Raw genomic sequence first — 17,065 nt, 5'->3', positions numbered from 1 at the left:
TTTTATTAATACATCTCTGTTAACATAACAGCATATGCACAGCAACGTAGTAACTCTAAAGTGGTGGTCCAGCAGCCCAGATGTAATGTTGACTGACAAGAACTTGGTCTGCACCCACGAGCACACTTGTTCATTAGTGTTTTCTGTAGCAGCTGGTAAAATAAAGAGACTACATTCAACTTTTAAAATTGGTCCACGTCTTCCCAGAAAAACGGTATAAACAAATTGACAAGGTTGATCCCATAGTTACAGCTGAGTAGTCTATATGCTTTTCTGATCTAGACAAAGTTCATTTTTATGATTTTGATACGATGTAATTAGGCATCACAAGGAATTATTTCCGAAATAACTTTTGTTACTACAAAGTGTTTGTAAAACGATGTTTCTCAATCAATCAATACTGGAGTGCTGCCTCAGGGATAGCAGCTCGTATTTTTTGAAGTAATTTTATATCTTATTCAGCTACTTATAGTAGATGTTTTTTGATAGTTTATGCATAATTTAATTTCCTAAAACTAATCTGAGATGCAAAAATCAACAGCCCAACTTGTATGAAAAGCAACAGGGACAGGTCAAGACCTTACATGTAGAAAGGAAAGGGGTCCTCCAGCCAACAGCACAGTATCTTAAATGCCAGCTTGGGACTGAAGCTCTGGCCTGGCTTTTAGGGAAAATTGTCACCCAGAGAGCCACCAATGTGGCTTCGTACAACATTCAAACAGAAGTGAAAAGTGAAAATGCTAAACACATTGAGACCACGGTTTTGGTTAAGGTGACAAAGTTTAAATGAAACCCATGGAGCAAAGTCAATATAGACCAGCTCAGATGAAGGCCCTACTTCTTTAAATGATCATTTTATATTTCCTGGTACTAGACTGGGAAGTCAGCATCACTAGAATGTTCATATTAATACTAGGAAATACTGGAAGTAGATGGAAGATCATATCTTATGCTATATATTTACTTTGCAACACAAAATCGAGACATAAGTGAAAACTACCCACCTTATTACTGTTCATATTAATTCCAATCAGAAAAATAAGTTCTGCCAGGAAAAGGCTGCAGCAGAGGTTTTTGTGAATTGTCGTTCTAGTGCTTTGAATTTCACTGAAGAACCAGAATGTAAAAATGCACATGGAGAGGCAAATCAACGAAATAATTATTCCTAGCTGAGTGATTCTTGTAAGAATGTTATAGTTTGTAACACCCTGGGGGAAAATTATAATATAATATTTAAAAGAATAGCTTTGTACCTCCTCAAGAAAGACCTCATTCTATAATACAATTCTTTTCTTCTTTTCTACAAAATATTAATCAAAACTGTTTGTAGAATTTCACTGCAAATGTACACTTTGGATAATCTAAAAAGTATTGGTTTTTTTGTGAGACAGATATAATTCTAGGGGAAATTAGCAATGAACTGTATATATTCCTGCTTTTGCATTTTCTGATATTTCTTAACAAAACTTTTTATTAACATCAGTATCTCCTAATATGATTTTAAAAATCAGATCATTTTAGCAAATGACAAATGCACTGGCAGTAGGACATATATTAATATGATATGAACATTTTCTAATATAAAAGGACTTATCACAGCAGTGACATAGATAAGCAAAATTGAATAACCGTCTTACTGAATTTGCAACATGATCAAAACAAGACTCTGAAATAACAATCACTTCAAACAAACGCTATTCCAGATATGTAACATGAACATTCTCCAAAGAAACACAGGCTATTTTAATACTGGATGTGCATATTCTCTGTATAGGAATACAGTTACATTTGCTGCTTGGTATTTGCACAAAGAATCTCTGAAATACATGACTGTGCATCAGCATAAGGATAGTATTCATCTGACCACAAAATATATCTAAGTATTTTTTTTTCCTAAATAAAGGACAAGAGATTATTCTCCTCCCAGCCTTCCTTTTCAAAATAACTATATAAGTACCTGCAAAGGTTTTAAATTTGAACTGAAGACTTAGGATGCTATTTAGCAACCAGGAAACAGCCTCTACCAGCATGAAATTCACAGTGTGAGAGAACTGTCTCAATACAGTATATTCATGCTAATATTCTGCTTGCTGTCGGTTCCGATACCTTATGAGGCTGCCTCCTGAGGCGGGACCTGAGCTCCTGCAGATCCCCACATAGACCCTGGAAATCTATGGGGCTCCTTAAGATAAGAAGGACATAAATTGAGTGGTCATTCTCACTTTTGTGCTGGTCATGAGTGTCCGTATTTAATAGTCATAACCATCAAATTGATTATGCTGTTGCAAACTCTCAGGAGAGAATTTAAAGCAGATTTTTAGATGCCAAGGTTAGACAAATGGGTGGCAAAGTTTTGTGAGAGAGAAATTCAGGGCCATATGGTTACTGACCACCAATGAATGCCAGTTAAATCCCACAGCAGCCTTAAAGTGGGATTTAAAATTAAAAGCAATGCACCAAAAATAAGCACAACAGACTGTGTATTTGGAACAAGATACTTTGCTGCATCACTGCTCTGTAATACTGCAGAAAGGACATAAGGAAATTCAAACACATATGGGAGGAATTTTGTTTGCTCTGTGCACAATAAATTGTGTGTTTGCTGAACAAAAACAAGAGACAACCTAAAGGGGGAAAAGTACGTAAGTTGCACTGAAATAAAAACATAAGGAATGAAGACAGGAGAAGGTGTCAGGTAAAACACTAAATTAAAATAGCACTTACAACAGAGCCACCTGAGGACATCAAAACAGCAAAATGAGTCAGATGATTACATTTGCATGAGATATGAGTGGAGTTGGAATGTGTCAGCTCACAGCCTTCTGTAGCCCAGTTGCCATTCATTGTGTCTGCTGAGTAGTTCCAAAACGCACATTTAATATCTTTATCTGCAGTCTGGAACAGAAACAAGATGTTTTACTGACGGCAAAAGGCAGGATATTTCCCATCAAGAGACCTTTCTTACGTTAGCCAGCGCAATTCATTAAAAATTGCTTGTTACCATTGGAAGGTTGGGAAACAAAAAGCACATTCTGCATGGCCTATTCCAAGCAATTAAAACATAGCTGGGGATGGAAGTATTTTATCCACACAGCTAACACCCCACCAAACACGTAGGCTAATCAGATTACTGAATCCTTCTGGCATTTGCAAAGGTGTTGGAATTTTTACTTACTGAAAACATTGATATATATACACCTGCACCTGCTGAACATGGACTAAACCCCAAGGTTACAGCCACATTGCTTGTCCTGCTTATAGTCCCTTCCAAATGAGCAGGTAAAAACTGTGACTTATTCTGTGCATTTTACAAAGTAATCTGGGATAAAGCCAGGGTCATATCACACCTGCTGTATCAGGTGTGAGGACAGCAATGAATAAGACCATTAGTATTATTTATTGCAGTTAGTGCTTACTAACACTAGTCAAAAATAAGGTCCCCGCTGTACTACAGGCTGTATAAATATATGCAAATTTATATAAAGATGATCTCTAGCTCAAATATTAGAAGGCAAGTAACAAATTTAAAAGCTGCATAACCAAGGTTAACACCTTGTCCTACTGCCCACCTCCCTACAGAGTCACTTTCTTGTTATGTTTCTGATAATTCTTTGTGCCATGTAAGGTGATTCTTCACATGCAAGTGAAGTCAGCAACATCTGTATATACTGGAAGTAAACCTCCCAGTTTTAAATAAATGTGCTCATATTTCATATTTACATGCTTAACCATCTGATAAGCTTTCAGACACCCCCCCCCCCCCCAAATACAGAATAGTCAAGATCCTGTAATATTCTCTGGTTCAGGCATCTACATTTTATTCATACTACAACCCAGCAAAGATGGCATTGTTGCCCTTGCTTTAGTGCCATAGAAATTTTCAGCTGTATCATATTTAGTATTTTGCACTTAGGCTGTCACATTTAAGATTAATCTTATTAGAGAAATCGATGACAAACTCATATCAGCAAACAACAGAATTATGTCTCAATATATCATACACTACAGGTATGGTTGCATCACATAAAATGATTATCTATTGTTTTGTTTTATTTGAAGTTGATAATAAAAAAACCCCTTACCTTGGCATACTTTAAGGTAAATGCTATTTTCTCAAGCTCATAGAGTGTAGGTGGATTTGAGCTAATTGCAACAGCTATAACTGATGAGCTTACTGTCTGTCTCTGCTCTGAAGTATCTTTCGAGGAGCGGTTTTTAGGCGATGAAAACAAAGAACCAATATTGCTATACCGCAGAAAGACAACTGCAACGGTGCCTATCAATCAAACAGACCATGTTTAGTAGTTTGTGGGTTTCTTATAGAAGAACAAAATTGAAGACGTTAAGGAAACAATAAACAATAGACATTATTACTGCTATTGCATAAAATATGCAAAACAGATGGAATCTTTGTGGAATACTTATAAAAATGTTTTAGAGACAATGAAATATAGCTTTATTTAAAACAATAGAACTGCCATTAGAAATAAAAATGTGAGTTCGCATTGGAAATTCTAATTAGATATATGCATATATATTTTTTCTAGAGTAATGTATGCTTGCTGCTGTTCTGCATTTGGCTACACATGTGGTGTCAGGTCTCATAAACTAAAATGGCTCAGGCCTGAGGTAAATACTGGGCCTCTCTGAAGTACCTGTCTTGCTTTGACTTCCATTACAGTGGAGCCAGGAAGGAAGACACATAGGAAAAAAGAAAGCAAAAGGCATTTTAGGATGCAATGCTGATCTGAAAAAATGTCATGATTTTTCTCCCTGGTACCAAGATAAACTGCATTTTTAAGTACTGATAGGTGGTGAGATTCAGATTAGCTGGAAGATTAAGATTTAAAAAATCTTTTCTGTTTATTAGGTTAGGTGGTTAAATTCCAGAGCTGTTTAAACACATTTATTTATTTTTAGTGATGACAGTACTTGTAAGCCATTTCTGTAGCACTCTGAGGTCCAAGCCAAGATCTGGGCCCTGCTGGTTTTGGTACTGAAGAATCCATGTTCTCGCCCCAGTGAGCTACTCTCTAAATAGAAAAGATGCACCAATTTGTGGAGGAGGAGCAACACAGAGAGTTAAAGGGCCCAGTCCAAAGTCACACATCAGATCTATAGCTGAGAAAAAGGCTAAGGCTCAGGTCTTTGGTACCAATATCCAGTGTCAAAACTCACCGGATACTCACTGTGCTACTAGAGATGTTAGAAATATCAGTCCTGAGACAATAAAGGGGTAGGAGAGATGGTGATAAAAATACCTTGACTTCTCTGTAGTTAGCAGGGCTGAAGCTCAGTCTTGGTAAACTGCACATATAGTTATTTACTAGCGGGAACAAGTCTATCCAAGGTGTTTATTAGCCCACCTACTCTCTAACCTTTGTTTCTTACCATTAGGATGAGATTCCTCTCTCTTCTTTGGAGAGATCTTTATGTAATCTCCCCCTGTGTATACATGAGGGTGAATGTGTTTCATGTGGTGTGAATCAAAAGCAAAAACCTTAAGTGCTGCAAAAGAAGAAAAATACTGTACAAATCACAGTTCCATTACGGTCTACCATAATTTACAGTTGGGTTAATAAATGTGCTATTGGATTGCATAATTACCGCGAATTTTAAGAATACATCACTGTGCCAAATATTTCAAGAAAAATGCTATTAATATAGCGTGTTTGCTTAATCCTCTATGTTTTGTTATTTTCATGCCTACATTTTGCTCTCATACTTTTTACTGTTTCCATGAAAAATATAGTCTTTTATTTACCTTGCATTAAATTAGGCACTGGAAAGAACAATGTAGGTTACTTTAGGAAGAGCTATTGCTTTATTAAAAATGCATTTCTGAAAGGGACCACAAATCACAATTATAAAAAGCAAAGCATAAAATTCTCTACTGAATAGTAACATTTGATAAAAGCCAATTTTTGAAGAGTATATATTTTATAGTTATCTATCCATGCTACCAAATGCACATTGCACCATGAAATAATGATGTGTCTTGTCAAAAAGCAAACAAACAAGCATCACCCCTCAGGACAAAAACTACATTAGAGGACATTGAGCTCTTTACTTGCTTCATTATAGTGTTGAGTTTCAATCACCCAGGATGGGAACAAAAAAAAGTCAATCAGGCCTTTTTTAAAAAACAAAACAAAACAACAACAAACAAATCTAAAACTTGACTGATGGAGGAATATCACTAAGCTAGACCATCTGCATTGTTTATAGCACAGCACACAAAAATAATATGAGCTATTCAATAGACCAGCTGTCAGAAAAATGTTTGTCAGGATGTAAGAAATACTTTTCTGTGGCTGGAGTTTTGAAAAGCTTGTAGTTCAAGAGTTTGCACCATAAAAAACAGTGGAGAAAGAGGGGTAATGTTGTAGGTCTTGTCCCGAAATAGATGTGTGGGGCACACATGAGCCCTGTGGGAAACATACTCATGCTGAAAAACAATAACAAAAAATTTTAGTGTTTGGGGCCCATCTGGAAAAGAGCTCATACAGTTTCCCATTTTAGAACAAAAGCAAGGTAAAAAATCATCGACCTTTCAACATGGCAATTCCTCCCCGTTCTCTTTATCAGCTTTTTTTGTCACCTTGGTCTGACTGACATCTACACTGCCACCGGAGGCTGCACCCAAAACCTCTCTTCTCAACCTGCATGGCTTCAGCTCTGTGGCCACGAGAGCCTCTGCTTTCAGCCAAGGTGGCTGGGGGGACAGGGGCTTCACGGCCAGCTCCTGGCTCCACTCTGGATCTGCTGCAGACCCAGAGGTACTCTGCACTAACATAAATCTGCTTCTACAGAGTTTATGTCATGGAACAAATCCCTCCCTATTTTTTCATCACTCTTGCTGATTTAGGTTCAGAATGGTGAGGGAAGAACAGGTGGTTTCACCTGCCTCGGGACCAAAGGAGGAATCTTTCTCGTCAAGTCATTTTATAAAATGGCAAACCAGTAAGAGGCACTGAAGGACTGTACTGAATCTAAAATAAGAAGTCAGGTCACATACGGTTTGGGTACATTCAGAAAAATAAAGATGAAAGAGTGGCCATTGCCAAAGGAATCAGCAATGCTTTATTAAGATTTTCAAAAGTGGCTGGTATAGCCTTACTCTGCTCCCATTGAAGGAATGGTAAAACCATTATTACCACAGGAAAATCAGCAGGAGTTGGTGTGAAGACACTAGCACACAGCGAGAAGGTAGGAGAGCAAAATGGTGCAGCTGAGACTAACCAATTCTCCTCCTCTGAAATTCCTCTTAAAATGAGAGATTTCTCTGAAAATAAAGCCACTCAAGATCAGACTCACTAGGTACAATCCTTATTCCAAGTTCATTTACAATATCTTCACTGAACCAAAAAGAGTAAAAAATCTGTATAGAGCAAATCCAAATTTCATTCCACTAATGGTTTTTATGAATACAAGATGCACAGGATAATTTTGTGCATGGAAGGTGAATCCAGATTCACTGTGACAGTGTGACTATAATGAGAGATTGAAAGAGAATCTGAAAAGACAACTTCCCACAGCCTCTCAAGTTTTTTCTGGGCTCTGGGCTCAAATGTTCAATCTTTGAAAATTATGATACCTACACTGAAAGTCAGGTGTTAGTTATGAAACTCATACAAATTAACACCTGTGTGTTTCACATAACACCATTTCTAATCTTCATAATTGTGCTGAAAAGCTCCTCAGTGTAATCCACATCTAAAGTATACCTTAGATTAATTTTCTTTATCTTACCTATGTCACTTGCGTTAACATCTAGCTGTGTTGTCTTTTTGAAGTTCTGTGACATGAGAAGCGTCGCTTGTTCTGCAGTATGCAGCAGCTTAGTCAGGCTCCGTCTTTGGTTATCTACAGGAAGAGCTTCCCAGACTGCAATTTTGTCTTTTTGTAAAAAATTGTTCACAGTGTTAATCAAAACCTGTAAATAAAAGAATACGTTTAAGCGAAAGAGTCATACGCTATATGTAAAATAAGAAAAACCTCCACAACTTTAAGGCTTGATCCACTCACGTTAATGGTTGTATTACAAAGTGCTTCATTGTCAGAAACAGAGTAATGCATGGTATTCAACGATGAGTAAGATAATGCTTCAACATATGAAATCACATCTACAGGTAAAAGCGGTCCCAAAGTATTTTTATTGATGTCTTGCAGCATCTCCAGGGGTGTTTTTAAATAACTAATCTGAAAAATACAAGAACTCACATCTTAATGAAACAAGTAAAGTCACATTTCTGCAAGTGAAAGTAAACCCAGTGCAAATGACTGATTTCTGTGAATTAACATACTGGCTCTTAAGATGCTTGTGCATAAGAAGAGGTGCTATTTAAATCAACAGGTTGGCCTATAAAGTAATGGTGTTACATATGTGTGGTACAACCCTAACAAGCAACTATGTTTAAAAAAAAAGTCATATGGTTACTCCGTTGATTCTTTCCTATGAAATTTTAGCTGAAGAGGTGGGAGCAGATGGGCAGTATTTGTACATTTTGTGGTTGTTTTTTTTCAAATGCAGATTATAAAGCATGTAGTTTAGTGAAACTGTACTGCCTATTTCACCTTCACTGCTTCAGTTTATGAACTGCTAAATGCACCTACATAAAACAATCAGTTTAAAAAGTAATAGGCTAGAGAGGGCGAGATGAAGATTAAGATTGCAAGTTTCAGTCTCATGGCTGAACAAGAGAAGAATTCTTACTTCACAATACTGAAATCTAATGAGATTTTATCCATCAAAGAAACCCCAACACCTGATTTTGTAAGATCCGTAGTCTCTACTGCTGAACAGCTTTTATGGGGCTTGCTTCATCTTTGACTGCAGCTGAACAGAACTTGAACACAGGCTAAAAACTAGGCTAAAATCTGACATGTTGGTAGTTACAGAAAATTGAAGTATTTTGACTTATTACTTTGATTTAAGTTTAGTTTGACTACATATTTAAAAAAAAATCTCACTCTAAGACTCTGCTGTGGCATTTAGAATGTCTTTGCACGTAAATGTGGTAAGCATGTATTATATTTAATATAATGTATTACATTGCAGGTTAACATAGAAAGCATGTTAATACAATGTATATCTCACACTAGGTTAATAAAAACCTTTAAATTATTATCTTTCTGAATCTCGTAACTGGCAAACTGCTTAATATAAAATGCAAACATATACAATTGGTTTTAATTTCTTTATGCTTATGTTTCATTTATCCTTTTAAATTAGACAATACTATAGCTGTAGACTAATGAATAGCAAATTCATTAATATTTTTTAAATTTTCTTCAGGAATCTCTGCTTCTAGTGAAAAAAAATCTTGAGTCCAGAGACTTTGAGTCTATAAATTCTGTACCAGTTTGCATACTATGCTTTGAGGAACAAATATACTAGTATACCAGGATGTTATTGCTCCAATTTCTACTCTGTCACTTGTTGACATTACTTTTGTAAGCTATCTTGCTGCCTTTCACTCTGAACAAGCAAGTAGTTGCACATCAGTAAATGCAGCAGTGTGTAACTTCAGAAATTACAGAAACAGTTGAGTGATTACCACACTTCTGAATTTTTCATGCATCATGACTCACTTCGCTGGAAACAGAACACACAGATTCCCAGCAAGTTATTATCATGATTTGAACATACAACCCAGTTCAAATAATTTGAAATTATTAAAAAGACTTCTGTAAACATGCTTAAGTTCAATTGTGTGCTTTAAGCATTTGTTAAAAGCTCCTTAAGAACTATTATATTTGAAATAACAGTTTCAAACAGAAACAATTAAAGGATTTGGAAATTAATCTATAAACCAATGCTACTTACTCCAGCTAAAGTTCTATTAATATGTTCAGTTATACAGTCTTTGTATAATGCACACTTGGCCTTCGGATTTTCTGTAGAAATTAAAAAGAAACTAATTATATATTGCAGTTTATTCAATATTCAATATATACTCATTGTAAGAGCTCTTGTCTAAGTAATTCCCCAAACCACCAGCATTCTGAATGTGTGCATATAGGATGCAGCACTCCATTCTCAGGCTTCAACTACTAAGACTTTATCTTGGCCAAAGTTACAGCACTGGATTGGACTCTGAGCTTTTGTTTTACTCGGGTATAAGGTTTGGCCCCTTTCCTTGGGACTTCCACTGGTGAAGTTAAGAGACAGCTTAAATTTACAGAGAGGAGTACAGATCTGACAACTATGAGGAGGTAACCATCATTTCAAATGGATTTCATCACACTGTTTAGCAAAAATACATTTACGAAATGATACTATTCTCAGGAAATGTAGATGCCACTGCCTTGCCTCTTTTTCATGTCTTGCTGATTAATCTAACTGAAGATAAAGAGGCACTGGTGGGTTTCTCAGAAGATGTAGCTCTATAATAACACATAAACCTTTATAATATCATGTACCTTGGCAGGAAGTGCCATCATTTGGCTTAAACTGCAATTTTCCTGTGGATGGTTGATAACCTTCCTTACAGGAGCAGTTAAACCCTCCATCCACGTTTTCACATTTTGCATGATCTCCACAGGCAACAGTTCCTTCATTGCTGCACTCATCTACATCTGCAAATATCGTGAGAAATTGAATTTTTTATTAAGTATTTACAGACTAACACCTTGCTGCTTTGTTGATAATAGCCCTGCACACTGCAAGCAGTTTCATAATAAAATTTCATGGAATAAAAAAAAGCAAAAGCTAAAAAGGCAAACTTAATGGCAAAACACCTGCCAATTATAATACTTAGGGATTAGGAGGATAAGTCATAATTGATCATATTTTTATACCACCACCTTTATTACTATATAATACTGCATCATTCATGTTTTAAAACCATGAGTGTAAATATTAATTCTATCATAACAAAATGCTCGGCATGATGCAAATCATCTGAAATCCATTTTCCAGAGATTAGACTAAATAGATTTTCTCAGCCTTATGATTCAGTTAGAAAAGAGAAAGAAAACTGCAGCCTTTTCTTTTAAGTCACAGCTTTAAAAAGATGCTACAAAAGATCACTCTATCCATCTCGTTAATCTAAGATTTAAGCTGTGTGCCCTTTAAAGTGCTTGGCATGTCTTTTTTTTTAATCCACATTTAAATTATATTTGCCTAAAATGGCTTTTGTGCATCTAAATAATTTGCCATTAGGCAGACAGGTTCAGTGACTGGGTGGGGCACAGTCCAAGAGTAAAACCGATGAATTCCGGTAAGGGAACCCATGAATTGATCAATTTAGGAGACCTGGGTACTAACTTTCTGGCCGGAGTAGGGATTATTTTGCATTATTTGGTTGGCTGATCAAATAACTCAATGGAGAAAGTAAACTGGGAACAACACCAAATAATTCTGAAGAATGAAGTAATGGACTGTGAAGTGCTGTGCTGGAAAGGAGAAAAAAGTGAACAGCTTTGGGACAGGTATATCTGACAAAAAGAGTTGAAAAATGAAGAAGTGATATGTGAGCAGTTTTAAAGGAACAGCCTGAGAACTGAACTGAAGGAAAGTAAAGGTAAAGCGGGTGGGGAGCAGATGAACCAGAGAGGAAGACAACCTAAGTTAAGAACTGGCATGACACTGAATTTGGGAAAGAAATTGGTGAAAAAGGGGAACTGATTAACTGATTAGTGGAGGAGAATAGCTACCTGAATTGATAGGAGGCCTTTGTGCAGCCAGATGGGTGTTAAGAACAGACAGACAGAAAGCAGATATAGGGGGCTGGAAATGCACTATTAGCATATAGGAACTAATTTTGCACTCTTATTTTGATACAAGATTGTTGGTGGTTTTCAAAAAGGAGTAGAACAAAAATGAGCAATAACGTATGTGAAATAAGGTTGCTAGAGAAACGGAAATTGTGGAAAACCAGAAAAATGTACTGCCTGTCTGTGGATATATCTAGGGAATGCAGAAAGATGTCTGAAGGATACTTGGGGGCCATCTGCCTATTTCGACAGCATTTTTGGTAACTTCGTAGAACATTTTTTACTAATGGCAAGAGAGCCTCCATAAATCATTAGATGAATGCTTTTTTTTTTTTTTTATACGAGGCAACTGTAAAATGCATTTAAACATTTAATGGAGTATGCCAGCAGTTTCTGCATTCACACAATTTTTGCTGCTTTGTGCTTAATTCCCCAGCTCCCTTTCTTCTGTTTGTAATCCTAGAGGTCTTCCTTGGGTTCAAGGAGATGGTTGAGGTCCCACCTCACTTTCATATCCCTATTTTCCTCACTGAGCAGTGGCTCCGATTTGTACCTGAAATGCTGTGGTTTAAGCCTGAGGTTCAGAAGCTCCCACTGAAAAGCCATCCAGACTCTCGCATGGCACAGACGGGAAGGAGAGGTGAGGCTAGAGGCACGTTTGCCCTCCCCAGCACAACCACCTCTGCTCTTCAGGGAGAGCTGCCAAGGAGGCTGCGTGTTTGAATGGGTTGGCACAAGCACTGAAGTTTAAAGTATGAGGTTAAATTATAATTATCTGCATTAGGGCAATAGTTTGTTTCTATATTTAATGCCCCAAACTGCAAATGTTTCTCTTTAATGAGCCAAGTTTTGCATTATCCATATTTGTATGGTTTCTGTGACCTCAGTATTCATACTCATGGAGCTAACCATGTTATACATCAATGAATCTGGCACAAGTGAAGAAAAGCGGGGGGAAAGCGTGATATAGGGCTACACACAGGCTACCTCATAATTAAATGCTGTCATTTAAAGACATAAGGCTAAAGTTCTTACTCTTGGCATTTAAATAACCTCTCACATCAGTAAATTATGAAGCTCTTTCTGAAACAAGTGGGTGCCTGTCAGTGCCCTGTTGTGTGACTGTGTAAGACAGACAAACTTGGAATGAATTGAAGCAGCAAGGGTGAAAACCGTGACAATACCTGTTTGTACAGCAAGAACACACATCAGCCTTATACTAAAGATTTCTTTGGCCTTGTCAGCTACACGGAGGAGGACGTGTACATCTTAACAAGATATTCGGCACGTAATGCGGTGCTAAAACACCAGCAAATGACAACAAGCTTTGTTAAAGCTTACAATGATGTAAAAATAAATAAATATTTGAATACTTTCTAGACTATCATTGCTAAGTATCAGGTTTCCATGTGATTTACTGATCAAATATTTCAAAATTATTATGATATTTTGCTTTCATGAACCTTTAGTTTGGTAAGTCATTTATTTGTCATTATTGGGCAGTCACACAAATTACCCTTCCTTTTGTAATTATGTCAGATATTAAGTGTAATGGAGATTTTAATGAGAAGTCAGGAATATCCAGAACAACAGCAGAAACTCAAGCATCAAGGCACATCTCTGGCAACAGGATGGCTATTTAAAGCCTGATAGAGACACCCTGTCGAGTATATGCAAATAGACTTTCTGCAGTTGAGTTGTCCATATGGAATGAGTCCTTATCACGCCTATCTAATTTACAGTTTGCTGGAGAAAAAAATCTCCTGGATGACAAAATTAAAAGGCAATATGCCTGATCTTGCAAGGTACTAATCAGCTTCATATCCCTTTTAAATCAATGACATTGTCAGGGGCAGCCAACAATTTGTGACAGTTGCAAGAATGCTACTTTTAAGTTCCTGCTTTGAAATACTGTGTGCAGTAGCTGTAGGTTTTTGTTTCTTTATGTTTTGTAGTTAACCAAATATGCAATTGTTGGACCACACATGGACAACAGCTTGTCAGTGCTTTCACCAGTCCAATTTTACTGGAGCTTTGGGGTGAGGATCTCAAACCATCCTCCTTGATCTACTATGGGAGGGGGACTGGGCTGCCAAGGCTTGCGTGAGCAGTCTTCACAGACAACATTCCTGAGCAAAGGTTGAAGAACAGCAGCTTTTTAAACAGAAGAGCATTTGACATAGCTCTGCAAAAAGCCCTGGCCTTTTAGTAAATATTCAAAACAAATCCTGGAGCTGAACTTTGAAGCTTTTGTAATAGCTCCGATCAGAAAAATAATATCACCAACACCACTTAGGCTAGTGTGAAAATAGATTTATAACCTTTTATTTTATTTCTGTGCTTTGTCACTCCTCATTTACTGCAGCAGGCAAGGAAATTCCAATTAAATTAAAAGTACTGAGAACAGTTATTATGTTCGGTCTTGCCAATTACTGGATTGTACCTACATCGCTTTGATTCTTCACCAGTCAGTCAAGACAGCTTGATGTCTACATTATACCTTCTGCTTATTAGTAGCTTGCAAGTGATTGAAAAGTTCAATTGCAAAGGACTAGATGTTCCCTCCCTGTGTCTCCATACTGTGGAAGGCAGCAGCACACAAAGTAGAAATGAAAAAGCCTACAAATGGCACGGGTAAAAGAAAAGTTAGCAATGTGGCACAATGCCATATCCCATCCAGTGTACAACTCCCCTGTCGCAGAAAAGAATGTGATGGAGACTGGGTGCCTTCCCAGTGCTCTCAGAAATACCTGAAGAAAACTAATAGTATGTTCCTGGAAAAGGCAGAGTGGCATGGATGTCACTTCCATTTTACAGATGGCCATTTTCACATTTTTACTCTGTTGACGAGGGTGAAAAAAGTAGGTTTATATTTCACCTTTTTATCTGAAGCCAAACATTCAATAAAATGTGAAGTCTGAGGAAAAAGCATGGCTTTTACACAGTAAATAGATTTTAATAGCTCATGTTCAGGACAGCAGAAAAACATCATCTTCAGAAATATCACATCTCTGCACTTCTTTTTTTTTCTTCTCCATTTCCTTTCTCCATCTCTTTTTCTCTCTCTCCCTTCCTAACCTCCAGTTCCTCCTCTATCTGCATTTTTCATTGTCATCTCTTCACTAATCCTGCCTGATAACATGGATGAAATACCACTGACTCTCAACTCAAAACTCAACAATCTGATTGGATTAAGGGTGAACTGACATTTCCCAAGGCCGTTGTCGCAAGTTTTCTTTTAATCCACTACCTCGAGAGTTATAATCACTTTGTATTCGGAAGTTTAGTATAGTATCCAAAGAGGGGAGGAACACACATGCGTATGCACATGGATTTTGAAATGGACTCACTCGCACACACACTGTGATGTACCACACTTGCACCACTGGGAACTCCAGATAGGTTTGATGGCATAAACAAATAGGTTGCATAAGGGCATACTCTCCAAAATTCAACCACTGTATTTTTAAAGTTACTGCCATATATATTATACATATATTAAAGAGAAAACTTAAGACTTTGCAGAACCTGAAAATATTTTGGGGCCCTAAAAACTTGGGTAGGATGGATACTTGGTAGCTCTGTTCTCCAATTTGTACTGGTTAACTTGCACTGTATTTACAGTGACAACTTCGGTGTTTGCTTCAGCTGTGTGTAGTACACCCTCAATACACTACTGTCAGCTGCTTTTGTGCAAGTCATATCTACTACCTGTAGCAGCAGATGCATTAGGTACAAAATATCCTATTATGGTTTCCCTGACAGATAAAGTAGAAAATTAATTGTGGATCAAAAGGTTGTCTTTAGGACTCACTGCTTGGTAAAGTAATTGGTACACTTGTTTAATGAGAAAAGGTGCCTACAGGTAATTTTTTATTTCAGTGTGAGTTTTGGAAGCTCTCAGCTCCTCCCACATGGATTTGCAAAAAGGAGAAGAAAAGTGGTAAACTAACTCCCAGTAGAGGATAAAAAAAGATCTCTGCCCAGTAAAGAAAAAAAGGGCAAAAAAAAAAAAAAAAGAAATTAGCAAGCTAATGGTAAAAAGCTAAAGTGACACAAGAACAGTCAGGGAAATAACTTTGAAGACAAAACTTCTGAAGCTGAGGAAACGTCATAATGTAAGAATCAAAGCCTGGACCAGAAACGGTGAGAATATTTACAGCTCAGTGTGCTAACAGTCTCAATCCCAGCTAATTTAAGAACCATTCATAGCGGCTGGATAAAGCAGAGCTCTTTTAGATGGATGTGAGCAATGGGCAAGAAATGTTGATTAGATCACTTTCTGGCTTAATATGCAGTCATTCCGCTGATATTAAGAGCAGTAAGAAGAGAGGTTGTCAGCACTCACAAGCTCACAGGAGACATATCTAGAATGAGGCACAGTCAGCATAAAGGTGTAAAGGGCAATAGATTTATTTCTCATTTTCCCATTCCCTGAGGTCTGTTGCAACATACAGAGAAAATTACCAGGAGTTTGAAAAAAGAGAAATAGTTACAGTTCTTCCATTCAAAGGAAATCCTAAAGGATTGCATAGTTGTTCAGAAATAACATTTTTCCAGAGAACTTTTCCTCCCCTCTAATCTTGAACATGTTCCATCCAACTGCCTCAGAAACAGAGGCTGATGGATGGCACAGGAGGTAGGATAACTACTGATCTTGCTCATTGCTTTTGATCAGACCTGAAAAATTACCAAAAATATCCCAACCAAAGCCCCAAAACAAAAGATATTTGGAGCATAGTAGGTCAAACATATAGGGAATTTTGTTGGTCCGGAGCGACCTGAATGCAGAATACTTTGTCACTCTCTTTGTCTTAAGAATATGACCACTTTGCTCACAGATCAGTGAAACAGTGGCATAAATAGGTGGATTGGGGATTTCTGTGTTACCGTAACTATATATTCATTGTCTAAAACTATGACATGTGGATTAAAAATATTGCAAGCAGATTCAAGATTGAAATGTTACTGAAAGCAATGGCAGCTGCTGTGTTATCAGTGAGAAGTGTGGGCCTGAACTGGAATATTAAGTCTGTACTGGTTCAAATTGTGGGAATTTTATATCCTGACTCCAAACTTCACAAATCTGAAAGCATTTTGCTAGGTTTCTATAATTAACAGAAGCAATAAGAGAAGAGTGACAATGTAAAGCTAGCTAGCATACATTAATAACTTACCCACGCAGGAGGTTCCATCATTAGGTACAAAAGTTTGTTGACCATTGCTGGATTTGAAACCAGGCACACACATGCAGAAATAACTTCCCACAGTGTTTGTGCAATTGGCATGCTCTCCACAAGGCTGAGTAACATTTTCACATTCATTATCATCTGTCAAGACATAA

General features: G+C 37.2%; 1 protein-coding gene across 3 annotated transcripts in view; it reads right to left on the bottom strand.

The window, feature by feature from the left end:
* Window positions 1-17,065, bottom strand: part of ADGRL4 (adhesion G protein-coupled receptor L4) — a 76,778-nt gene that overhangs the window by 19,359 nt on the left and 40,354 nt on the right. For 2 of the 3 annotated variants that reach the window (XM_052801620.1, XM_052801619.1), the window contains exons 4-12: window positions 16,899-17,051; window positions 10,426-10,581; window positions 9,830-9,900; window positions 8,029-8,202; window positions 7,753-7,936; window positions 5,392-5,508; window positions 4,083-4,276; window positions 2,725-2,895; window positions 1,005-1,208 (exon numbers count right to left, since the gene is read on the bottom strand). In XM_052801620.1, coding sequence (XP_052657580.1) covers window positions 1,005-1,208; window positions 2,725-2,895; window positions 4,083-4,276; window positions 5,392-5,508; window positions 7,753-7,936; window positions 8,029-8,202; window positions 9,830-9,900; window positions 10,426-10,581; window positions 16,899-17,051 — 1,424 coding nt within the window. The remainder of the gene's footprint in view (window positions 1-1,004; window positions 1,209-2,724; window positions 2,896-4,082; window positions 4,277-5,391; window positions 5,509-7,752; window positions 7,937-8,028; window positions 8,203-9,829; window positions 9,901-10,425; window positions 10,582-16,898; window positions 17,052-17,065) is intronic. The other variant, XM_052801621.1, reaches the window with a different exon arrangement.

This window comes from Harpia harpyja, chromosome 11 (assembly GCF_026419915.1).
Source record: "Harpia harpyja isolate bHarHar1 chromosome 11, bHarHar1 primary haplotype, whole genome shotgun sequence".
In the NCBI taxonomy this organism is placed as follows: Eukaryota; Metazoa; Chordata; class Aves; order Accipitriformes; family Accipitridae; genus Harpia; species Harpia harpyja.
Note: the sequence above shows the minus strand (reverse complement) of the source record. Positions and strands in the feature narration are given on the sequence as shown.